Here is a 26447-nt window from a genome sequence, read left to right on the forward strand (position 1 = left end):
GAGTGCAAAGAGAAACAGATAAATCCACAAGTACATTTGGAGATACCAACACCTCTTTTTCAGTCATTGATAGTTCATGGAGGCAGACAATCAGTAAAGATGGAATTGCCCTCAACAGCATTTTTAGTCCCAAGGAATCAGCAAAAATCTACTTGATCTAATTGACATTTAGAGAATACTCCATCCAACAACAGCAGAATACACATTCTTATCAAGGTCACATGGCACATTTACTAAGATAGACCACATTCTGGGCCATAAAATGCACATTAATAAATTTAAAAGAATAGAAATTATATTCATTTCCTAGAATTGCTATAAGAAAGCACGACAAACTGGATGGCTTAAAACAAAATAAATTTATTGTCTCCCAGTATAGAGACTGGTAGTCCAAAGTCAAGATGTTAGCAGGGCAGTGCTCCCTTTGAAACCTGTAGGGGAGAATTCTTCTGTGCATTTTCCTAGTTTCTGGTGGTGGCTGTCACTCCCTGCCATTCCTTGGCTTGTAGCTGCATCTGGCCAATCTCTGCCTCTACAATCATATAGCATTCCCCCTGTGTGTCTCTGTCTACACATGGCATTTCCTCCAGTCATACTGGATTAGACCCACCTTAATGACCTCATCTTAACTTGATTACAGTTGTAAAAGACCCAATTTCCAAATAAGGTCACATTCACAGATTAAGGGGAGAGGTGTGTGTATGATGGGTTAGTTCAGTTCAGTTCAGTCGCTCAGTCATGTCCGACTCTTTGCGACCCCATGAACCGCAGCACGCCAGGCCTCCCTGTCCATCACCAACTCCCGGAGTTCACTCAAACTCACGTCCATCGAGTCAGTGATGCCATCCAGCCATCTCATCATCTGTTGGCACCTTCTCCTCCTGCCACCAATCCCTCCCAGCATCAGAGTCTTTTCCAATGAGTCAACTCTTTGCATGAGGTGGCCAAAGTACTGGAGTTTCAGCTTTAACATCATTCCTTCCAAAGAAATCCCAGGGCCAATCTCCTTCAGAATGGACTGGCTGGATCTCCTTGCAGTCCAAGGGACTCTCAAGAGTCTTCTCCAACACCACAGTTCAAAAGCATCAATTCTTCGGTGCTCAGCTTTCTTCACAGTCCAACTCTCACATCCATACATGACCACTGGAAAAACCATAGCCTTGACTAGACGGACCTTTGTTGGCAAAGTAATGTCTCTGCTTTTCAATATGCTATCTAGGTTGGTCGTAACTCTCCTTCCAAGGAAGGACTCCAGCATATTTTTGGAGGAATATAGTTCAATCTGTAATAATAGAAATTATATAAACTATCTTCTGAGGCATAACATAAAAAAGCTGGAAAACCCAAAATATTTGGAGATTAAACACACTTTAAAATAATACATGGATATAAAACATTAAAATAAAATATGTAAATGAAATAAATATTATTTATTTAATTTAAATATTTATTTAATAAATATTTATTTAAATTAAATGCTTATTTTATTTAAATAAAATAAAAATATTTTAATAAAAATCTATTAAAATAATTAAAAAGTATTTTGAACTCAATGAAAATGAAAATACAATCTACCAAAACTTGTAGGATACAGTGAAAACAGCACTTAGAATGCTTAGCATTAAATGTATATATTAGAAAAGAAGGCAAATCTAAAATCAACAATCTAAGGTTCCACCTTAGGCAATGGGAGAAAGAAGAACAATTTAAGCTTAAAGAGAGCAAAAGAAAAGAAATAATAAAAATTAAAATAGAAATTAATGGAACTGAAAACAGGAAAACAGAGAAAATCACAGAAACCAAAATCTGGTTCTTTGAAAAGATCAATAAATTCAATAAATCTCTGGCCACATTAACCAAGAAAAAAAATGAAGGCATGTAATTACCTATTATATGTTCTTTTATGTGATGCTCAGGTGCAACCACAAGAAAAGGTACAGAAGAGGCTCAAGAAAATAAAGTTCATTATACTCATAAGTTCCATAACTAGGAGGTACAGAATGCCATGCAGGGCTCCATGGGAAAGCCCCATGGTAGTAGGAGGCAGAAAACATGAGTCAAGGGAAAACCTAAGCTATCCTGCAAAAAAAGCAAGGCAAAGTGAACAGTTTAGGACTGGCTCAGTTTGAATCATTTGAGCAGGCTTTAAGCTTTAGGGGCTGTTCCTAGCTGTATGGTATCTGGCCCTGGGATGATTAATAAAACAAAGGAATATTGCCTCCTAAAGTGTACAGGCCAGGTAGAGGGGGTATGACTCCACATTGGTCAGTTGGCATATTTAAGGTATACTCCTGGCTGAGCCCTTTTGCTATCTCTGAGAATTGGCTAGGTCAATAAGTTTCATCATCCAGAAAGGTTATTTTTTTTTTAAGATGTCAAATCATAATAATACACAGAAAAAATTTAACTAAATAATTTAATACCATTATTAAAATGGGATCAGGATCATTATTAATTATCCCATGAACACTGAAAGGAAAAGAAAGGAGTACTATCAACAACTACATATGCAGAAATTTTATAAATTAGGTGAAATGAACCAATTCCTTGAAAGATGCAAACTACCAAAATTCATATAAAGAAAAATAGATAATGAGTGGAGTCAATAATTTTCTAAGAAAGAAAGCAGCAGAACCAGGTTGTTTCACTTATGAATTCAACTAACATTCAAGGATTAAATGATACCAATTCTCCACAATCTCTTCTAAAAAATGGAAAGAAAGGGAACACTCCTAACTCACTCATGAGTCCAGCATGATCCTAATACCAAAAGCAGTTAGGGACATATATAAGAAGAAAAAACTATAGACGATACCTCTCATGAACATAGTTATAAGTCTTTAACAAATATTAGTAAATTGAATCCAACAAAGTACAAAAAGAATTATTCAACACAAACAAGTGAGATTTATTATAGGTGAGTAAGACTAGCTCAGCATCATAAAATCAATCAGTACAACTCAGTACATGAAGAGAATAAAGAAGAAAAAACACAATCATATAAATTGATGCAGCAAAAGCTTTTGAGAAGATCCTGGTAAAAGTTCTCAGCGATCTAGGAATAGAGGGGAACTTCCTCAACATGATAAAGGACATCTACAAAATAACTAAAGCTAGCATCATACTTAACAGTAAGAAACTGAATGCTTTCCTCCAAAGATCAGTAACAAGGCAAGGATATTCTTTCTCATCATTTTTATTTACTCTCACACCTAGAGACCTAGCCAATAATAAACAAGAAAAAGAAACAAAAAGTATATAGATTTAAGAAATAAAATACCTTCATTTGTAGATGACATAAGAGTAGATGGAGAAATCCAAAGGAATCAGCAAAACTCTCCTAGAACTAATAAGCAAGGCTGATAAAACAAAATGTTGTATATACATACAATGAATTTGGATATACACTATAAAATGGATGAACCTTGAAAACATGCTAAGTGAAATAAGCCAGACACAAAAGAACAAATACTGTGAAAGTGAAGTCGCTCAGTCGTGTCCGACTCTTTTCGACCCCATAGACTGTAGCCTACCAGGCTCCTCTGTCCATGGGATCTTCCAGGCAATAGTACTGGAGTGGATTGCCATTTCCTTCTCCAGGGGATCTTCCCAACCCAGGGCTCGAACCCGGGTCTCCTGTATTGTAGACAGATGCTTTACCGTCTGAGCCACCAGGGAAGTCCAGAACACAAAAGAACAAATACTGTATGATTCTGCTTATAAGAAGTATCTAGAATAGACAAATACTGAGATAGAAAATAGAATACAGTTTGCCAGGAAATGGGGAGAGAGGAGACTTGTGTGTTATTTTTCTTTAATGGGTACAGAGTTTCTGTTTGGGGGGATCAAAAAATGCTGGAAATGGATAATTGTTATCACTGAACAACATTATGAATATATTTAATGCCACCATATTGCATACTTCAAAGTAGTTACAGTGGTAAATTTTATTTATGTATATTTTACTACAAAAAAAAAAAAAAATCCAGTCAGGACAGTCTACAAAATACCTCATCAGTACTCCTGAAAACCATTAATGTCAGGCAAAGCAAAGAAAGTTTGAGAAACTATCACAACCAAGAGGAGCCTAAAGAAACATGACAAGTAAATGTAAAGTGGTATCCTGGATCAAATCCAGGAACAGAAAAAGACATTAGGTCTAAAACCAAAGAAATCTGAATAAACTGTGGCCTTAGTTAATAACAATGCATCAATAATGGCTCATTAATTGTAACAAATGCATTAGACTAATGTTAATAATAAGGGAAATTGAGTGGAGAATATATGGGAACTCTATTCTCAGGTTTTCTGTAAATCTAATTCTGTTTTTTTTTTTTAAATAAAGTCTATTTTTTAATAAGCTAAAAGAGACTCTGCTCCAACAGAATTGTAAATTAAATCATCTGGGGACACCCTTGTACTGCAAAACAACCAGATTATGTTAAAAAATTCAGAGAAGTATATATGCATTGCTGAAAATTTGAAGGAAGCAGAGAAAACTTCCATGTGTTTTGCTGATGTCTCCCCCTCTAGTTCTTTGCCCTCTCAAATAAAACAAAACTGATTGTGTGAATAGGCAATTAAAAATAAAAGGACTAATCAGAGAAAATGCCCATTAAAGAACTGTGCTCAGAAAATAAAGTCTGTGTTTGGTCAACAATAATATGGAGGAGCTGAAATTGAGACCCTTGCTCGAAGCTTCTAAACCAAATGAAAAAAAGCTAAAGTAGTTCCAGATTGGTAGTGCCCCCAGGCTCCCAGCAGAACCAAAACAAATCCTCTTTAGAGAAAAATATCTCTAATTAATCCCCCCAGATTCCTGGAGTAAGATCAAGAAAATGTGTGAGTTCACCAACAAAACTCACCAAGCAGAAAGGAAACAAATCACCATTAGTGAAAAATGAGAAGAAATAATAAATATTTAGAACTCCCAAATGAGATTAAAATTGTATTAGCTGTAAAAAGTAGAATATCTATTTAGAAAATATTTAAAGAAATAAGGGATAAAATCATAATGATGAGCAAACAACAAGACCAAGCAAATGTGACAAATAACCAAATGAAGCTTTCAAGCTTTAAATAAATGTTTGTTAACTGATCCAAGTCAATTTTCTGGACACCTAAAACTAACACATCACTGCATATGAACTATACTCCAGTAAAATTTTTTTAGATAAATACATATAATTTGTTGAGATAAAAACACTCAGTGGATGGGTTGAATGGCACAGATAATTTGTAAAGCATAAAATATCTAAGAAAATTATCCAGAATGAACAGAGAATGATAAAAACATGGGAAATATGAAAGAAATGTTAAACAATTATAGAAGATAGACTGAGAAGATCTGACATATAAATAATCAGAGTCCAAGGACAGATTTTTAGAATTGAGAGTGATATTACAAAAGTTAATTGTTTAGAATCTCCCAGGGTTTAGTAAAGACATGAATGCACAGATTCAAGAAGCACAGAGTGTCACAAGAGGATAAATTTAAAATTTATTCTTATGCCTGTTATAAAATCCAAGACACCAATAAAAAAGAACAGATCTTTAAAGCAACCAAAGATAAAAAAGACAGGCAACCTACAAAGAAGCAATTATGCTGAAAGCAGATGATTTAATAGCAATTGTGGAAGCTAGAAGACAGTAAAATAATGAGTGAAATCCTAGGATAATAAGCCCCATTTATAAGTGAGAATTTGAGTCAAGTATGGTTGGTGATTAATCACCAATTAATGATTAATGATTATCTGCCTTTTATCTAATCCCAGATTGGTTGAGATAAACTTTATCTTCTAGGATAAGGATGTGGATGAGGTGTAGGACATGGAGGAAAGGGTAAAACTGTGTGTGAAAAAAGTAAGCTCACTATCTCAGGAAACTGGGAGGCAGGGATCTTTTATTGCCAATATTCTTCTAGCTCAGTATCTTTTGATTAGACTGACCTACTGGGCCCCAGCTGAACACTGTGTTACTATAAATGCTGGCACTGACCTGGAAGTTCCAGCCAGTGAGACAGGATCCAGAAATGGCACCTCTGATGCTTATTTTGAAGCAGACAGCCACCACCAAGTAGTATTAACCACAACCAGAATGAGCAAAGATTTTAATTATAGAGCTAGACCAATAGGACTTCTAACCAATCAGCTAGTCAGACTCAGATGACTCATTTCTCTTTAATTTTTGCAAAAAGCCCACTCTTCTTTTTACACAATTGAAAATTTTCATCTTCATGAATTTTATTATGAGAGGGTTTTATTATACCTTCAAAGTTATCAAAGAAAATAATTTCGGTCTAGAACCATGTACTCAGTCTCTAATATTATCCTGCGAGAGAGAGGAGAAATAAATATATCTTGAGATAAATAAAGCATAAGAAATTTACCACCCACATACTCATGCTAAAGGAACTTCAAAATGATGTACTTCAGGAAGAAAATAGTATCAGAGGTATATTTTGAGGTACCAGAAGACTGTTGTTGTTCAGTCAAAAATCACGTCAGATTCTTTGCAATGCCATGGACTGTAGTCTCCCAGGCTCCTCTGCCCATGGGATTTCCCAGGCATGAATACTGGAGTGGGTTGCCATTTCCTTCTCCAGGGAATCTTCCCAACCCATGGATAGCACCCACGTCTCTTGCATCTCCTCCATTGGCAGGTGAATTCTTTACCACTAGTGCCACCTGAAGAAGCCCCACCAGAAGAACAGTAATCAAAATAAAATGACAAATATGCATGTAGGTCTAAAATAATTTCTCTAAAATTCCTATCAACAGTAATGCCTACCTTGTGGTGTTTAAAAAAAAAAAGACTAAAACATTGTATTCTCATCTAACTGGGAGTAGAAAGAAACTTCAACCTGATAAAGAGCATCTCAAAAAAAAAAAAAAAGAGAAAAAGTACATCTAACTTCATATTTAATGATGAAAAACCAAATTCCTTCCTCTAATATGAGGAGTAAGACAGGGATTTCCACTCTTACTACTCCTATTCATAATCATACTGGAGATTATAATGATGGTTCTATCCTGCACAATAAGGTAAGTTAATTAATCAATTTTGGAAAGGAGGAAATAAAACTGTTTCTCTTAACAGATGACATGATTATCTATTTTCAACATTCTGAAAACCTACCCCCACAATCTACAGAGCTATTTAATAAGTTTGACAAAATTGTAAGATACAAGGTCAACTTACAAAAACTAATTGTAGTTCTATATACTAGGAATGAACAATTGGAAATTAAAATTTTAAATGCAGCACTATTTACAATGGGACCAAAAGAATATGGAGCTTCCCTGGTGGCTCAGACGGTAAAGAATCCACCTGCAATGCAGGAGATCCGGGTCTATCCCGGGGTTGGGAAGATCCCCTGGGGAAGGGAATGGCTACTCACTCTGGTATTCTTGCCTGGAGCACTCCATGGACAGAGGAGCCTGGCGGGCTATAGTCCATGGGGTCACAAAGAGTCAGACACAACTACAAGAGAGACACCTCTAGGGACTCCTAGTAATAATTAAAGGACACTGCAAAAGTGAGTAATGTCCTCTTTAAGCAGGTGGAGCAAAAGCTAGCCCCATCTAGGTATTAATGTATGATTAATGATTCCCATCCCTGACCCCAAGTGACCTAACTCAGGACGCAAATGTACAAAGTATATAAACATATTTAAAAGCCAGGAAAGATTCCACTAAAATGTCAGCCTTAGTTACTACATAGGATTTTTTTTAAGTCTGTATGTTCTAATTTACTAAAAAGAACACACATTACTTATGTAATATTTATAATGCTAAAAATAAAATGAAACAAATATGAGGTTACCCATCTAAAATACAGTGCAAAGACTGAGCAATAGGCAAACTGGGAAAAGTTCTCTGGATTTGGCAAGAAAGAAGCTACTGGTCAGGAAGGAGGCCAGTATATTTAAAAATAGAGCAGAAGAAATAGAAGTCATGCTATAAGGGAACGAGTGGAAGGCAATTACTATCAACAACAGGTTTGAGAACTTTGGTTCCACAAGATGGGTGCAGAACTCTTTTGAATCAATCCATATCTCAAAATCTGAAACGTAGGCCTGACCAAGTGAATTGCCTCATGCTGCTTTCTTTACGTATGGCACTTTCAGTTTTTAACACATCACCGCTTTTTGCTATATTTTCCCCATTTTTGTTACATTTTATTTTAAATAATTCATTTAAAATCACAATGTTAATCATGGTCTAAAATTTTCTTTTTAAGAATTATTTGGTTCTAAGTTAATGTTAACTTTAAAAGAAGCTATTATTCACAACGCAGAAAGCTGTAGGTTATAATTTTCAAAAGTGATCTCTATTCATCATAGTTTTATTATTTTTCCCCCAATAGTTGGATAGAGCTATCAGAAATTCAGGAATAATTGTTATTTTCATTTTTTTACTTAAAAATATCCAAAGCTGTACATTTCCTTATGGCATCATTGGGAAGTGACCATTCATTTTATAACCTGGCTGTCTTGAGAGGAAATAAGCAGAACCCAGAACAGCATATACATTAATTAAAACAAGCTTATAAAATCTGATTATTTCTCAACAAACAATCTAATAAACTGAATATATGTTAAAAGGTATAAAGTAGTCATAACTTTCCTTCCAAGGAGTAAGCGTCTTTTAATTTCATGGCTGCAGTCACCATCTGCAGTGATTTTGGAGCCCAGAAAAATAAAGTCTGACACTGTTTCCCCATCTATTTCCCATGAAGTGGTGGGACCGGATGCCATGATCTTCGTTTTCTGAATGTTGAGCTTTAAGCCAACTTTTTCACTCTCCTCTTTCACTTTTCACCAACAGGCTTTTTAGTTCCTCTTCACTTTCTGCCATAAGGGTGGTGTCATCTGCATATCTGAGATTATTGATATTTCTCCTGGCAATCTTGATTCCAGCTTGTGTTTCTTCCAGTCCAGCGTTTCTCATGATGTACTCTGCATATAAGTTAAATAAGCAAGGTGACAATATACAGCCTTGACGAACTCCTTTTCCTATTTGGAACCAGTCTGTTGTTCCATGTCTAGTTCTAACTGTTGCTTCCTGACCTGCATACAAATTTCTCAAGAGGCAGATCAGGTGGTCTGGTATTCCCATCTCTTTCAGAATTTTCCACAGTTTATTGTGATCCACACAGTCAAAAGCTTTGGCATAGTCAATAAAGCAGAAATAGATGTTTTTCTGGAACTCTTGTGCTTTTTCAATGATCCAGTGGATGTTGGCAATTTGATCTCTGGTTCCTCTGCCTTTTCTAAAACCAGCTTGAACATCTGGAAGTTCACAGTTCACGTACTGCTGAAGCCTGGCTTGCAGAATTTTGAGCATTACTTTCCTAGAGTGTGAGATGAGTGCAATTGTGCGGTAGTTTAAGCATTCTTTGGCATTGCCTTTCTTTGGGATTGGAATGAAAACTGACCTTTTCCAGTCCTGTGGCCACTGCTGGGTTTTCCTAATTTGCTGACATATTGAGTGTGGCACTTTCACAGCATCATCTTTTAGGATTTGAAATAGCTCAACTGGAATTCCATCACCTCCACTAGCTTTGTTCATAGTGATGCTTCCTAAGGCCCACTTGACTTCACATTCCAGGATGTCTGGCTCCCGGTAAGTGTGAGTGATCACACCATCGTGACTATCTGGGTTGTGAAGCTCTTTTTTGTACAGTTCTTCTGTGTATTCTTGCCACCTCTTCTTAATATCTTCTGCTTCTGTTAGGTCCATACCATTTTTGTCCTTTATTGAGCCCGTCTTTGCATTAAATGTTCCCTTGGTATCTCTAATTTTCTTGAAGAGATCTCTAGTCTTTCCCATTCTATTTGTTTCAGTATACAGCAAAGTTAATCAGTTCTTATTTCCATTCTTTTCCCATATAGGCCATTACAGAGTATTGAGTAGAGGTCCCTGTGCTATACGGTAGGTCCTTATTCATTATATATTTGTATATAGTAGTGTGTACATGTCAAGCCCAATATTCCAAATTATCCCTCCCCCCAACCAACAACAGTGTTATTGACTTCTTTGACTTTAATTGGAACTCACCATTAAAAACTAGTCTTTCATAATTCAATTCTGCAATTATTTGTAAAAAAAATTAGCAATATAATTCTACGTAGCCACTAAATTTGTTGTGAAGTGATGTTTTAGGGTAATGAGAAGATATAAAACAGAGCATTTAGCTATGGAAACATTATGAAAACAAACAGGAATTCAAAGGATGTTGTGAATTCTGGACCTTTATCCAATAACGTTCATCACTTTGTGAGTCAAATAAACATTTGCAGTTTTTCCCATGGGGTTGCAAAGAGTCAAACACGACTGAGTGACTGAACAGCAACAATAATATGGACCTTGAAACTAGATACAGAAAAGGCTTATTGAAGGGTGGTTAGCTAATAAGAATTCAGTTCAGTATGTACATGAAGCAAACATAACTTGGTAATTGTGAGTGTCTAAGGTATCTTTTTTTTTTTTTTTCTTAAAATATCTTTCATTTGTATGTAAGGCATGTGGGATCTTAGTTCCCCAACCAGAGATCAAACCCAATATCCCTGCACTGACAGTGTAAAGTCTTAACCACTGGACCACCAGGAAATCTTTAAGATTTCTTTAACATTAGCTAGAATAGAATTCCAATCTACTTAAAGTATTTTTAAAATTTCAGATTAAATTATACTACAGAATCACCAAATTTTAGAGGAGTATATTACTTAGCATAGGCCCTTCACTTTCAGTAATTACGAAATCAATTTTTAGAGATATTTGGTTACATGGTTCATTAACACTAACTTTGGGGTTAAAAGCCAGGTTTTATGACCTTAACCCCATTGCTTTTTTAAACAACAAACTTTTTAAATTAAAGTAATATTTTAATTTTATAACCAATAATTTATTTTTCTGTAATGTGTTTCAAAATCAGAATTTAACCCTTAGACATGTTAAAAGTGCAAATTTTAAGAAAAAATCCTGCTCTGACACTGTGTCACAGCCAGCTATAAAATGTATAAAAATAAAATTCATGCTATTTCAGAGGTATAAACTGGGCTGGATAGAAAAATCCATTACATATAAAGCTATATGTTAGTAGTTCATAAAATTTTTAAATGATGTTGGAGGAAAGGAAGCCGAAAAAATATAATAGTCAAGACAACAATATGACAGAATATGTAATCCCAAAAGGGCTAAAACATGTAATAGATGCTATAGGAATTCAGGAAGAGAAAACTCCTGAAATTCTCGAGAAATAAGTAAAAAGTTCAAGGGGAAGGAAAAGATACATTTGAAGGATTTGATCTGGGCCTTAAAGAACCTATAACATTTGGCAAACACTGGGGAATAAAAGAATCATTTTGGGTTGGAGGGAAGGAAAAAGGAGACTGGAATGTCCAGAATTGTGGTTAACAGTGGGTAGTAGGGAGTAATAAGGAGTGAAAGATAGTCAGAAAGACCTAGAGATCGAACTCCCATTTCTTGGTCTCCTGCATTGGCAGGTGGATTCTTTACCACTAGTGCCACCTGGGAAGTCCCACAGGTAATCTTATTTACAAAGCAGAAATAGAGACACAGGTGTAGAGAACAAATGTATAGACGCTGAGCGGGGGAGAGGGATGGGGTGGGAAGATTGGGATTGACATGTACGTACCATTGATACTATGTACAAAATAGATAACTAATGAGAACCTAGTATATAGCACAGGGAACTCTACTCAGTGTTCTCTGGTGACCTAAAAGGGAAAGAAACCCAAAAAAGAGGATATATATGGATACATAATACAGATTCACTTTTCTGTACAATAGAAACTAGCAAAATATTGTATAACAACTTTGTTCTCTGTTTTCCAAGTCTTCTGTAAATATGTTATCATACTTTCATAATTTGAAAAATACAAAACTTTGTACAGCAACTATACTCCAATAAAGATTAAAAAATAAAAAAAAAAGAAAGATAGTCAGAAAATATCGAAGGCTCCTTGAACCTGGAAGAAGTATTATGTATTTTTTTTTTAATTATTTCATTCAACAGCAGCAAATAAAAAGAATAGGAGGAGATAAACTGTGCAGAGGCCTCAACTAAGAAACTATTTTGGTAATTAGACATTTAAAGCATTTGAAGAAAACAAAATCATACTTTAAAAGAGTATTAGGCAAAGAACACCCAGTTTAGACTCAGACAGATCTGGGCTAGATTCCTGGTTCTACCACCTATTAGCTGTGCAAACTTGGATAAGTAACTTACCTACCCTGAGTCTCAATTTCTATTTGCAAAATGGAGAAATTCATATTGCAGAGTTGTTATGACAATCACAATAGGTGGTAAAGGTGCTTCCTTGGTGGTTCAGTTGTGGGGTATCCACCTGCCAATACAGGAGACACAGGTTTGATCCCTGATCCAGGAAGATCCCACATGCACCTAAGATCCCACATAAGCAACTAAGATCTCACATGTTGTGGTACAACTAAGCCCATGAGCCACAACTATTCAGCCTGTGTTATGGAGCCTGGAAACTGCAACTACTGAGCCCATGTGCCACAACTACTGAAGCCTGTGTGCCCTAGAGTCCATGCTCTGCAACTAGAGAAGCCACTGCAGGGAGAAGCCTAAGTACCATGGCTAGAGAGTAGCCCTGACTTGCTCCAACTAGAGAAAAGGTCATGGAGCAAGGAAGACCTGGCACAGCCAAAAATAAATGAATAAATAAAATTATTTTTTTAAAATAGATGGTAAATGACTATTTTTAAATCCTCTGATTCATTGCTTTTGCACATTTAGATTAGGCTCCACTTGTAGTTAGACCTTGCCTTTGGGAGACCTCATAACCAGAGTTATTCACTAGTATAATGGACAGTCTTATATTTTTTATCACTAAAAAGCATCCACTCAGAGGCTGAATGAGATCACACAGCAAAGACACTGTAGATAAAGATTCTGGCATTGACTGAGACATTTATCATGAACTAAAAAAGTGTGTCCTCCCATGATTCATGTGTTAAAACCCTACCTCCCAGAGTAAAAAGTGATGGTATTAGGAAGTGAAGTCTTGAGGAGGTAATTAGGATTACATGAGGTCATGAGGGTGGGGACTCATGAATGGGATTAGTGCCCTAGTAAGAGACATTCTAGGAATCAGCTAACTAAAATGGACTGGAATGGGTGAATTTAACTCAGATGACCATTATATCTACTACTGTGGGCAGGAATCCAAGAAGAAATAGAGTAGCCATCATGGTCAACAAAAGAGTCCAAAATGCAGTACTTGGATGCAATCTCAAAAACGACAGAATGATCTTTGTTTGTTTTCAAGGCAAACCATTCAATATCACAGTAATCCAAGCCTATGCCCCAACCAGTAACGCTGAAGAAGCTGAAATTGAACAGTTCTATGAGGACCTACAAGACCTTTTAGAACTAACACCCAAAAAAAGATGTTCTTTTCATTACGGGGTACTGGAATGCAAAAGTAGAAAGTCAAGAAACACCTGGAGTAACAGGCAAATTTGGCCTTGGAGTACAGAATGAAGCAGGGCAAGGGCTAACAGAGTTTTGCCAAGAGAATGCACTGGTCATAGCAAACACCCTCTTCCAACAACACAAGAGAAGACTCTACACATGGACATCACCAGATGGTCAACACCAAAATCAGACTGATTATATTCTTTGCAGCCAAAGATGCAGAAGCTCTATACAGTCAGCAAAAACAAGACCGGGAGCTGACTGTGACTCAGATCATGAACTCCTTATTGCCAAATTCAGACTGAAAGTGAAGAAAGTAGGGGAAACCACTAGACCATTCAGGTATGACCTAAATCAAATCTCTTATGATTATACAGTGGGAGTGAGAAATAGATTTAAGGGCCTAGATCTGATAGATAGAGTGCCTGATGAACTATGGATGGAGGTTCGTGACATTGTACAGGAGACAAGGATCAAGACCATCCCCATGGAAAAGAAATGCAGAAAAGCAAAATGGCTGTCTGGGGAGGCCTTACAAATAGCTGTGAAAAGAAGAGAAGCGAAAAGCACTGGAGAAAAGGAAAGATATAAGCATCTGAATGCAGAGTTCCAAAGAATAGCAAGGAGAGATAAGAAAGCCTTCCTCAGCGATCAATGCAAAGAAATAGAGGAAAACAGCAGAATGGGAAAGACTAGAGATCTCTTCAAGAAAATTAGAGATACCAAGGGAACATTTCATGCAGAGATGGGCTCAATAAAGGACAGAAATGGTATGGACCTAACAGAAGCAGAGGATATTAAGAAGAGGTGGCAAGATACACAGAAGAACTGTACAAAAAAGATCTTCACGACCCAGATAATCATGATCACTCACTTAGAGCCAGATATCCTGGAATGTGAAGTCAAGTGGGCCTTAGAAAGCATCACTACGAACAAAGCTAGTGGAGGTGATGGAATTCCAGTTGAGCTATTTCACATCCTGAAAGATGATGCTGTGAAAGTGCTGCACTCAATATGTCAGCAAATTTGGAAAACTCAGCAGTGGCCACAGGACTGCAAAAGGTCAGTTTTCAGTCCAATCTCAAAGAAAGGCAATGCCAAAGAATGCTTAAACTACCACACAATTGCACTCATCTCACATGCTAGTAAAGTAATGCTCAAAATTCTGCAAGCCAGGCTTCAGCAGTACGTGAACCGTGAACTTCCAGATGTTCAAGCTGGTTTTAGAAAAGGCAGAGGAACCAGAGATCAAATTGCCAACATCCACTGGATCATGGAAAAGGGAACAGAGTTCCAGAAAAACATCTATTTCTGCTTTATTAACTATGCCAAAGCTTTTGACTGTGTGGATCACAATAAACTGTGGAAAATTCTGAAAGAGATGGGAATACCAGACCACCTGACCTGCCTCTTGAGAAATCTGTATGTAGGTCAGGAAGCGACAGTTAGAACTGAACATGGAACAACAGACTGGTTCCAAATAGGAAAAGGAGTATGTCAAGGCTGTATATTGTCACCCTGCTTATTTAACTTAAATGCAGAGTACATCATGAGAAACGCTGGGCTGGAAGAAGCACAGGCTGGAATCAAGATTGCCGGGAGAAATAGCAATAACCTCAGATATGCAGATGACACCACCCTTATGGCAGAAAGTGAAGAGGAACTCAAAAGCCTCTTGATGAAAGTGAAAGTGGAGAGTGAAAAAGTTGGCTTAAAGCTCAACAATCAGAAAACGAAGATCATGGCATCCGGTCCCATCACTTCATGGGAAATAGATGGGGAAACAGTGGAAACAGTGTCAAACTTTATTTTTTTGGGCTCCAAAATCACTGCAGATGGTGACTGCAGCCATGAAATTAAAAGATGCTTACTCCTTGGAAGGAAAGTTATGACCAACCTAAATAGCATATTCAAAAGCAGAGACATTACTTTGCCAACAAAGGTTCGTCTAGTCAAGGCTATGGTTTTTCCTGTGGTCATGTATGGATGTGAGAGTTGGACTGTGAAGAAGGCTGAGCGCCAAAGAATTGATGCTTTTGAACTGTGGTGTTGGAGAAGACTCTTGAGAGTCCCTTGGACTGCAAGGAGATCCAACCAGTCCATTCTGAAGGAGATCAGCCCTGGGATTTCTTTGGAAGGAATGATGCTAAAGCTGAAACTCCAGTACTTGGGCCACCTCATGCAAAGAGTTGACTCATTGGAAAAGACTCTGATGCTGGGAGGGATTGGGGGCTGAAGGAGGAGAAGGGGACGACAGAGGATGAGATGGCTGGATGGCATCACTGACTCGATGGTCGTGAGTCTGAGTGAACTCTGGGAGTTGGTGATGGACAGGGAGGCCTGGCGTGCTGCGATTCATGGGGTCGCAAAGAGTTGGACACGACTGAGCGACTGATCTGATCTGATCTGATCTTATGGATATATGAGAAAGGGAGGTCATTGAAAGAAATGGAAATGGTCTCAACAGCCATATAGTTAGGCCATGGAGAACTGGGATATCATTAAGGAAACAAGAGAATTTTAGCAATTTGCTTACTTAATCACAGACAACAGTAGACTTTTGTTGCTCCACATTCTAGTGCTCCATAACTCAGTCACTGTCTTTATTGCTACTGCTCCTGGAAAAAACAATGAGATAACCCTTTCAAAGAAGGTAGGTGTCTCATTCAAACTCTCTAAGAGAAGCTTTTGTTGGTATTGGCCAGTTATGGGGCACCAGGGCACCATTCTCAGCCAAAGCTCTCATAATAGGCTCACTTATTTCCTTGCCAGGTCATTTGATACCTTTTGTTCTTGTTGTTTAGTCGCTAAGTCATGTCCAACTCTTTGCAACCCCATGGACTGCAGCATGCCAGGCTTCTTTTCCTTCACTATCTCCTGGAGTTTGCTCAAATTCATGTCCATTGAGTCCATGATACCATCCAACCATCTCATCTTCTGTTGCCCCCCTGCCCACCCTCAAAACTTCCCCACTATCAAGGTATTTTCAAATGGGCTGGCTCTTCACATCAGGTAGCCAAAGTATTGCAGCTTCAGCATCAGTCCTTCCAGTGAATATTCAGGGTTGATTTCCTTTGGGATTTAATGGTTTGATCTCCTTGCTGTTCAAGGAACTCTCAAGAGTGTTCTCCAGCACCACAGTTCAGAAGCATTAATTCTTTGGTGCTCAGCCTTATTAATGGTCCAACTCTCACATCTGTACATGACTACTGGAAAAATCACAGCTTTGACTATATCAAAGCTATGTGTGATTGAGCTATCAAGCTCAATCAAAGCTTGACTACTGTGTCAGCAAAGTGATGTCTGACTTTTTAATACCTTGACTAGGTTTGTGATAGCTTTTCTTCTAAGCAGCAAGTGCCTTTTAATTTCATGGCAACAGTCACTGTCTGCAGTAATCTTGGAGCCCAAGAAAAGAAAATCTGTCACTGTTTCCACTTTCCCCTCATCTATTTGCCATGAAGTAATGGGACCAGATGCCATGATCTTAGCCTTCTGAATGCTGAGTTTTAAGCTAGTTTTTTCACTCTCCTCTTTCACCCTCATCGAGAGGTTCTTTAGTTCTTCCCTTTCTGCCGTTATATGCCATATATTCTGCATATATGAGGTTGTTGATATTTCTCCTGACAATCCAACTTGATTGATTCCAACTTGTGAGCCATCCAGCCCAAAATCTGACATGATGTACTGCATAAAAATTAAGTAAGCAGGGTGACACCATACAGCCTTGACATACTCTTTTCCCAATTTTGAACTGTTTGTTGTTCCACATCCGGTTCTAACTGTTGCTTCTTGTCCTGCATACAGGTTTCTCAGGACACAGGTAAGATGGTCTGGTAATTCTCTCTTCAAGAATTTTCTAGTTTGTTGTGACCCACATAGTCAAAGGCTTTAGTGTAGTCAATGAAGCAGAAGTAGATGTTTCCTTGGAATTCCTGTTTTTCTACGATCCAACAGATGTTGGTAATTTTACCTCTGGTCAAACTGATACCTTTGGGTCTAATCAACTGTGGTTATGGTATTGAGATCCTATACACCTGAGCATTGTCACCTCTGCTTAAGGGCTGCTACTGGTCTCTTTGTTCAGAAAGGGGTTGTGAGCAGGCCAGGTACCCAAATATTATGCCCTATTTTATAGGAATCCAAATATTTAGTTACCAGTTTTGCATAAGAACAGGAAAGGACTTACCTTAGGTAGTTTAGATAATGAGTTGAACTGGAGATAAAAATGTAAAGGGGAAAATAACGATTCAAAGATATTTAGAAATGTAGTTTTCAAGCACTCTCATATAGTGTGAAATTAAGTAACAGAGCTTAGTCTTTATTAACTATCTTATTTTAGAGTTTGGGTAGAGTAAATAAAAGCATATTTTTAAATTCCAAAATAATATATTTCTGAAGTGACAGCAAACATGTTTCCTGCTATTCAGTGACCTCATAAAAAAGCATCATATTATGGCAAGAATACTGAAAACAACAAGAGATAATAAACAAGAATGGAAGTGCCATCAGCCACTGCACTGTCAAGAGATGTAATAATTTTAATAGGTTTATACTAATGGAAGACACATGGCAGAGCTTGAAACAGAAATGTAACAGCTAACATCTGGATGTGCCTTTAACATCTCATCACTCAACACTTTTCAAACTGCTTCATCTGGGAGACCTTATAAACCTGGACATGCTAACTTCCCAGAATAAAATTAACTCTCCAAAGTACTGAAGTTGTTTCTTTTTTAATCTTGTTCACTTTATAATAGCTTTAAGCTCACTTACAAGGATGGTACCTTCACACTTGGCCATTATGTACTTATCATGCATGCTCTTCCACTCATCTTAAGTACTAAGGAGAACCACAACAGTGTCTAAAGCACCTCATTAACAAAGTTACACACTAGGACTTAGAGAAACCAAGTGGAAGCATATTCCATACCTCAATTTAGGACTATACCTGAAATAACATTTTGAATGATTAAAGAAATATGCAGTACCACATAAAACAGTAGTTCTCCCTTTCACATATAGGGCTTCCCTTGTGGCTCAGCTGGTAAAGAATCACCTGCAATGGGGGACACCTGGCTTCAATCCCTGGGTTGGGAAGAGCCCCTGGAGAAGGGAAAGGCTACCCACTCCAGTATTCTGGCCTGAAGAATTCCATGGACATCCATGGTGTTGCAAAGAGTGGGACATGACTGAGTGACTTTCACTTTCACATATAACTCAATCTTTGTGACTATATTTTAAATGATTTTTTGAGGCCAAAAATTATTTGAGCTCAATATTTTGGCAACTGCTAACTCTGATTGCTTCGGAGAAGGCAATGGCACCCCACTCCAGTACTCTTGCCTGGAAAATCCCATGGACAGAGGAGCCTGGTAGGCTGCAGTCCATGGGGTCATGAAGAGTCAGACACAACTGAGCGACTTCACTTTCACTTTTCACTTTCATGCATTGGAGAAGGAAATGGCAACCCACTCCAGTGTTCTTGCCTGGAGAATCCCAGGGACAGGGGAGCCTGGTGGGCTGCCGTCTATGGGGTCGCACAGAGTCGGACATGACTGAAGCGACTTAGCAGCAGCAGCAGCAGCAGCAACTCTGATTGCTTAAGATATTTTTTGAATCTAGAGTTATGCCCAGCTAAAAACCTAGAGATCAGTCAAGGATTACTCTGCCATCCCTTCATTTTTCTCCATTCAAAATAATATGACACAACATGCAGATACCATCACACTGGTTGCAACCCAACTTTTGTGCAGTTTTAGTTCTCTGCTTGGACATAATACTTTAATGTTCAAGTGAAACTACACATTCCTCCTACTCCTCTCCTCATTTCTGGGGCAAATCCAAAGGATTTTTCCTACAGTCAGATATGTTCCTCAAAGTAGAATGAGTTCTAACTCTCTTTTATAACTGTTTCCTGGGCTGAAATGTTCAATAATGACAGTATCCTGTCATAACTCTATTATCTCATTTGAGACAAGTTATTAGGCAGGTTTTTCTTTGTCCTTTACTAGATACAATAAACAGAAACCTGGCATAAATTTCAAACAGTTACTTTGGATCAATGATTGTTATAATGTGAAATTTGTCTTTTATAGAAAAGTATACAAAACCTTTGTAAAACTTATAGAACATAGTTAATAGTCACAAATGATTTTCATCTTTTTCTCAAGAAATAGGGAAAACATTGTATCCTAAAGGCCTGGGCCTTGAAAGTCTATGATGGACAAGGGTCCCCTGAAACAACACAGAAATGTTTTACTGTTGCCTTTCTTCTGTCTTATCCACTCCACTGCCACACATCCTATAGACTATTTAAACTCAACATATGGCACATTCTTGCCTGGTCTTGGTCTCAGTAAACTATCAGTTAATTGACTATCTTCTAAACTGTTACTCCTTCCACTAGTATTTTCACTTTAGTTAGGGCCCTTTTAAGGATAAATACAAGCTTAAGGCCTAATGAAACTAATCAAAAAACATGACATTTCTGGGACAAGGATTGACATGTCCCCTGGAAGAAATAAACTTTAATCATTGAAGATCACCAGACTTAAGGTTCAACTCAGCCAGTGCCAAGGCTATTGCAGACTAGGTGAGGAGAATCTGGAATCAGTTGCTGTGAATGAGATAAGAACCTCCAGGCACCTACCTGTAGGCCCACAATGTGGCTAACTTATTCTCTTGTCCCCACCATCAGTGCCTACTAAATAGGACATAGATTCTATCTCAGTTTATAGGTGGAATTGTCATTCCCACTGCTGGATCTAAAACCCTTTCTAAGACTCCACACTACTTGACTGTCTCCATAACCATCCTACCCTACTATGCCAAGAAGTAGATTGGACATGTCACTTTTAACTCTGTGATTTGAATATCTGGACACTATATCCTTACACACGTGATTTGAATATCTGGATACTATACCCTTACACACTTAACAACAGGGATAGAATCATAAAAATCATATCTCATGGCCTATCAATACAGAATCAATTCAGTATCAATATAGAATATTCAACAAAATATTTAGCTCATGTACTGGATCCTGTACTGGACACTAGGGATATGAAGATAAATAAACAAAGTACCTGAGGTCAAATTATTGCAGTCAGTTGGAAAAAAATGCATATACATAAGTAAGTTCACTAAAATCTAAAAAGTGTATAATCAAATTTGATACAAAGCCCTATGAAAGCCCAAAGAGGGAACACTTAACTAGTTCTTAGGTAGCTAACTAACTTTCAACCTGAAGGAGGTAGGTAAAAGGGAAGGTTTCTCTGAGGAGATAATATCTTAGCTAATTCTAGACAAATAAATAAATGTTCTTTGGTATCAAAAAAAGGGAGAGAGAGAAAGAGCAAAGGAGCTAAAATTCTTATATGACCAAGTAATCTACTGTACCAATACATTTGTAGTTTATAGGAGCTATAAGGTCTAAACACAAAAATAATCACCTGTAGGCTTTAGAGAGTGATCAAAAGCAGGCAATTTATGGAAGAAAAAGTATAGCTGGGTGAAGGGAATGGCATGGAGTTCATTTGCCGTTTTTATACCTTTTAAACTGAGGGCAAACTATAGTTGGAATAACATAGGTTGGCTAAAACTGATAGAAAACTCACAGTATTTCTGGCCTGAATAACCAGAGGATAGAATTTGGAGCAAGTGGAAAACAGAACCAGAGACAAAGAATCCAAAATTCTGTATATAAATTCTATCCAATTCTTTAATTGACTAATGAATGATACATGCATGGACAGGCTTCAAGCAGCTCAGCTAATGATGGATATATGATCTGAGATATTTCCCAAGACACAAAATTTTCAGATTGAGTCTAACAAGCTTAATTTCATGTTAAAACAACTCTTTGGAGGAATATAGTAGAATCCAGAGTCTCCATAACATTATTTTAGTATTTACATGGTCTAAGTTATTTCTGCTTTATTGACTATGCCAAAGCCTTTGACTGCGTGGATCACAAACTGTGGAAAATTCTGAAAGAGATGGGAATACCAGACCACCTGACCTGCCTCTTGAGAAGCCTGTATGCAGGTCAGGAAGCAACAGTTAGAACTGGACATGGAACAACAGACTGGTTCCAAATAGGAAAAGGAGTATGTCAAGGCTGTATATTGTCACCCTGCCTATTTAACTTATATGCAGAGTACATCATGAGAAACGCTGGGCTGGAAGAAGCACAAGCTGGAATCAAGATTGCCAGGAGAAATAGCAATAACCTCAGATACACAGATGACACCACCCTTATGGCAGAAAGTGAAGAGGAACTCAAAAGCCTCTTGATGAAAATGAAAGTGGAGAGTGAAAAAGTTGGCTTAAAGCTCAACATTCAGAAAATGAAGATTATGGCATCTGGTCCCATCACTTCATGGGAAATAGATGGGGAAACAGTGGAAACAGTGTCAGACTTTATTTTTGGGGGCTCCAAAATCACTGCAGATGGTGACTGCAGCCATGAAATTAAAAGACGCTTACTCCTTGGAAGGAAAGTTAGGACCAACCTAGATAGCATATTCAAAAGCAGAGACATTACTTTGCCAACAAAGGTCCGTCTAGTCAAGGCTATGGTTTTTCCAGTGGTCACGTATGGATGTGAGAGTTGGACTATGAAGAAAGCTGATTGCCGAAGAATTGATGCTTTTGAACTGTGGTGTTGGAGAAGACTCTTGAGAGTCCCTTGGACTGCAAGGAGATCCAACCAGTCCATTCTGAAGGAGATCAGCCCTTGGACTTCTTTGGAAGGAATGATGCTAAAGCTGAAACTCCAGTAGTTTGGCCACCTCATGGGAAGAGTTGACTCCTTGGAAAAGACTTTGATGCTGGGAGGGATTGGGGGCAGGAGGAGAAGGGGACGACAGAGGATGAGATGGCTGGATGGCATCACTGACTTGATGGACATGAGTCTGAGTGAACTGCGGGAGTTGGTAATGGACAGGGAGGCCTGGCATGCTGCGATTCATCGGGTTGCAAAGAGTCAGACACGACTGAGCGACTGAACTGAACTGAAGTTACAACCCAAAGTTACTTGACATATGCAGAAATATGAAAATGTGACTCAGTCTGAAAATAAAAAGACTTCAATGAAGGGTGACTTTGTGATGATCCAAATACTGGAATTAGCAAACAAGGGGAGAAGGCAATGGCACCCCACTCCAGTACTCTTGCCTGGAAAATCCCATGGACAGAGGAATCTGGTGCGCCGCAGTCCATGGGTCGCTAGGAGTTGGTCATGACTGAGGGACTTCACTTTCACTTTTCACTTTTATGCATTGGAGAAGGAAATGGCAACCCAATCCAGTGTTCTTGCCTGGAGAATCCCAGGGACGGGGGAGCCTGGTGGGCTGCCGTCTATGGGGTCGCACAGAGTCAGACACGACTGACTTGACTTAGCAGCAGCAGCAGCAGCAAACAAGGAATTTAAAGCAGCTATTCTAACTATCATTAGTGAAAATTTAAAAAATTCATTAGATGGGCAGAACAGTAGAATAGAGATGACAAAGGAACTTCAGGCAATTTTAAGACAAGTCACTAGAAATTATTCTGTCTGAACAATAAAGAGAAAAAGGTTAAAAATATGAACAGAGACTCAAGGACCTATGGAAAATATCAGTAGCTCTAACATATGTGACGTAAGAGTTATTGAAGTTACAGAAGGAGAGAAGATTTAGAATGGAATAGAAGAAATATTTTTAAAATAGTGATTAAAAACTCTCCAAATCTGGGTAAGAGAAACAAATTTACAGCTTTAAGAAGTTCAGTGGCCACCACACAGTATAAAAATGAAGTAAATCATGTCTACTCCTAACAATCAAATCTCTGAAAATTAAAGATAGAGAAAAAAATCCTGAAAGTAAAGAAAACTGACACATAAAGGACAACAATAATTTGAATTACTACTGACTTCTTTTCAGAAATAATGGAGGAGTGTGGACAATGGAACATCTTTAAAGTGCTAAAAGGAAAAACCCATAACCTAGAATTCTTTGTCCAGCAAAAATGTGTTACTAATGAGAGCAACATAAAGATATTTTCACATAAAAACATGCAATCCTGGCACCAGGAGACCTGTGCAAATTTATCATCAGGAGACCTAAATGATAAAACGTATTATAGAAGTTTTTCAGGCAGAAGTGAAATAACACCAGGTAGATCTTCAAGAAGGAACAAAAAGCATCAGAAATGGCAAATACTGGAGTAAATATAAAATAGTATTTTTCTCTGTTAGTATCTTTTTAAAATAAGGTGAAGGGTATTTGAAGCAAAGGTAACAGCATAAACAAACGCCTGAAGACAGAAAAATAAAAACATGGTGTGAAAAGGAATTACAAGCAGTTCATTTCTTGTAATGTTAGGTGTGATAAGAAGACTGATGGCATGCCTGCCATGTTAAGGAACCTGGTCTTAATCTTTATGTGAAGGTTCTCAAGTCTGAAAATGAAATAGTGAGATCTGTATTTATGTGCATCACTCATGTACTCAGTGAAGAGGCAGGAAACTCACACTATTGCTGCAATCCAAGAGAGATATTAAAGAAAGCACATCATGAGAACTTGATCTAAAGAAGTAATAGCACAGAAGTTTGAGAGAAGAGAGTTAAGAAGTATTTTGGAAGTAAGATCTGTATTAAATAGAGGTTGTGAATAAAGTAGAAGAATATCACTTGGATCATTAAATATAATTAAGGGAATTTTCCCTCATTATAGACCAATTTACTGCCTAAATTTCTGGTAATATTGTATTGGAATTCCAATACAATATTGGAGACAAGTAATTCCTGCTACTTGTCTCATTCATGACCTCTATTTATAGCTCAAACCTCCTATTTAATACCAACTGACTGTGCCCCAGCATCACCTTGACAACTATTTTGACTAGGCTGCATGTTAGGGAGAGGAAATGGACAGTCAATGCATAAACCTAGCAAGATCCTATGACATATCTAGTACCAACAGATATGGCTCAATGAACTGAGTCAATCAGATTTTTCTCTCTTAGAAATCTGAACCAAGAAATCCCAGAAGAATAGGTCATTTAACAATGAAAGCCAAGGCTAAAACTTCATGTCAGAGAGAGACTCTAGAGGACTTGTGAAATTCTAAGAACTGAATAAGAAATATGGAAAGAAGCAGGCACTCTCAGAAGAGAGTGACACTGTAGTTACAGAGAGATGCAGAAGGAATAAGCTGCTATGCTAGAGCTTCCTTGGTTTCTGTGTCTGGCATATAATAAAGACTAAATAAACCTTTTGTTGTTATATGGAGGAATAAATAAATGCAAAAACAAATTAACAAATGAATGAGGCTGATTTTCTAGTGCCAGTTTTCATAAGGCAAAATTTCTTACAGTCTTGTTTTCCACTTCCTCAGAGATCACTATCCTCCCTAGTGCTCCATTTCTATTCCTGCACTACACTCATCTCCACTGCATCACATTTCATGAAGATCCTTGAGCATCTGTATTATTTTAAAATTAAAATGCTGAACTAAATGACTGCCAATTTTGTTGCAATTTTTTTCAGCATCTGTCTTCCAAAAGATCAGAAATTCTCAGTATGTACCCATAACAGTGATGAATACATTTTTTATTCTGAACATGAAACAGCTTTTATATAAGTATTAACAGATTTATAGCTTGAAAACCTTCTGCAGTTTTGATTACTCAAAATGTGGAGGCTGAACCCCTTCTGGAATCATTCTCATCCTGCTGAAAGCATCTGTGCTCTCTGTAGGTATTAAGCTTTGAAGGCATCTTTGGGTAGCTCTCCAGGATGTTACCTTTTATAAAGTTTTGGTAGACCAGGTGTTTTGTTTCAATCAGAGCCTAGGTGGATAAAGAATGATGACAGTACCCAATCATCACTACAGAAAGACTTCCTATACTCAAGCTCTGAAACTTGGCCACATTTATTTTAGAATAACACAGCAAAATGTCTAAACCAAGAGCAGAGACATCTAGCACAGGATTTCAAACTACAGTAGAAAAGTATTCCCTTTTGCACCACTGAGTTGAATAGAGGAATACAGAAAAGTTTTTTCCAAAAAAAAAAAAACACTTCTAAAAACTCTCAGGAGGAAGAAATGGCAACCCCATTCAGTATTCTTGCCTGGAAAAGTCTATGGACAGAGGAGCCTGGCGGGCTACAGTTCATGCAGCCACAGACAGTTGAACATGACTGAGTGATAAAGCTCAAAAACTCTTAAAAAGAAAGGAGATATTTTCTCCCTTCTGCTCCTTAGAACTGCATTCTGCTTGAAGGAGGAAATTAGACAGATGAAGAAGGAAACAAAGGTGATTACCCTGTCACTGAAAAGGAATATTAAAAGGATGGGAAAATATAGAACAAATGTGTCAGTTTCTTAAATAACCAGATGAAATAATTGTATTTAATTGTTTCTGAATTATTTAAGTATGACATGCATTCAAATCCTAGTATTCTTAAGAAAGCCACATTTGCCCCCAGAGGATAGTATTTCAGTCCAACGTAATTTTCTTGCTTATTTTCTTGTACAGAGGCTTTTTAAGAAGTAACTTACTGTCTCTTCAGTAGGACACAACTGATGAGACTTAGCACACATGCATGCAGAGGCACATATGATAAACTGAGGTCAATATGAACTCATAACTGTTTTAAAAAGAAGAACTATCTTTTCCATCTCTGCCTCTTAAATTATCAGCATTTTTGCCTACCACTAGCTGTCATGTGAGAGATGGACCATAAAGAAGGCTGAGCGCCAAAGAATTGATGCTTTTGAATCCAGGTGCTGGAGAAGACTCTTGAGAGGCCCTTGGACAGCAAGCTCAAACCAGTCAATACTAAAGGAAATCAACCCTGAATATTCACTGGAAGGACTGATGTTGAAACTGAAATTCCAATACTTTTGCCACCTGATGCATAGAGCTGACTCACTGGAAAAGACCTTGACGCTGGCAAAGATTGAGGGCAAAAGGAAAAGGGGGTG

The 26447-nt window shown here is 37.7% G+C and overlaps 1 protein-coding gene across 2 annotated transcripts in view; it reads right to left on the reverse strand.

Annotated features, from left to right (window-relative positions):
• The window catches only part of TEX9 (testis expressed 9), a 237724-nt gene that overhangs the window by 116308 nt on the left and 94969 nt on the right, over nt 1–26447 (reverse strand). Inside the window, exons 3-4 of one of the 2 annotated variants that reach the window (XM_027553930.1) lie at nt 16007–16088; nt 12256–12373 (exon numbers count right to left, since the gene is read on the reverse strand). In XM_027553930.1, coding sequence (XP_027409731.1) covers nt 12256–12299 — 44 coding nt within the window. In that variant the 5' untranslated portion in view covers nt 12300–12373; nt 16007–16088. The remainder of the gene's footprint in view (nt 1–12255; nt 12374–16006; nt 16089–26447) is intronic. The other variant, XM_027553931.1, reaches the window with a different exon arrangement.

The sequence above is a fragment of the Bos indicus x Bos taurus genome, chromosome 10 (genome assembly GCF_003369695.1).
Source record: "Bos indicus x Bos taurus breed Angus x Brahman F1 hybrid chromosome 10, Bos_hybrid_MaternalHap_v2.0, whole genome shotgun sequence".
Taxonomy (NCBI): domain Eukaryota; kingdom Metazoa; phylum Chordata; class Mammalia; order Artiodactyla; family Bovidae; genus Bos; species Bos indicus x Bos taurus.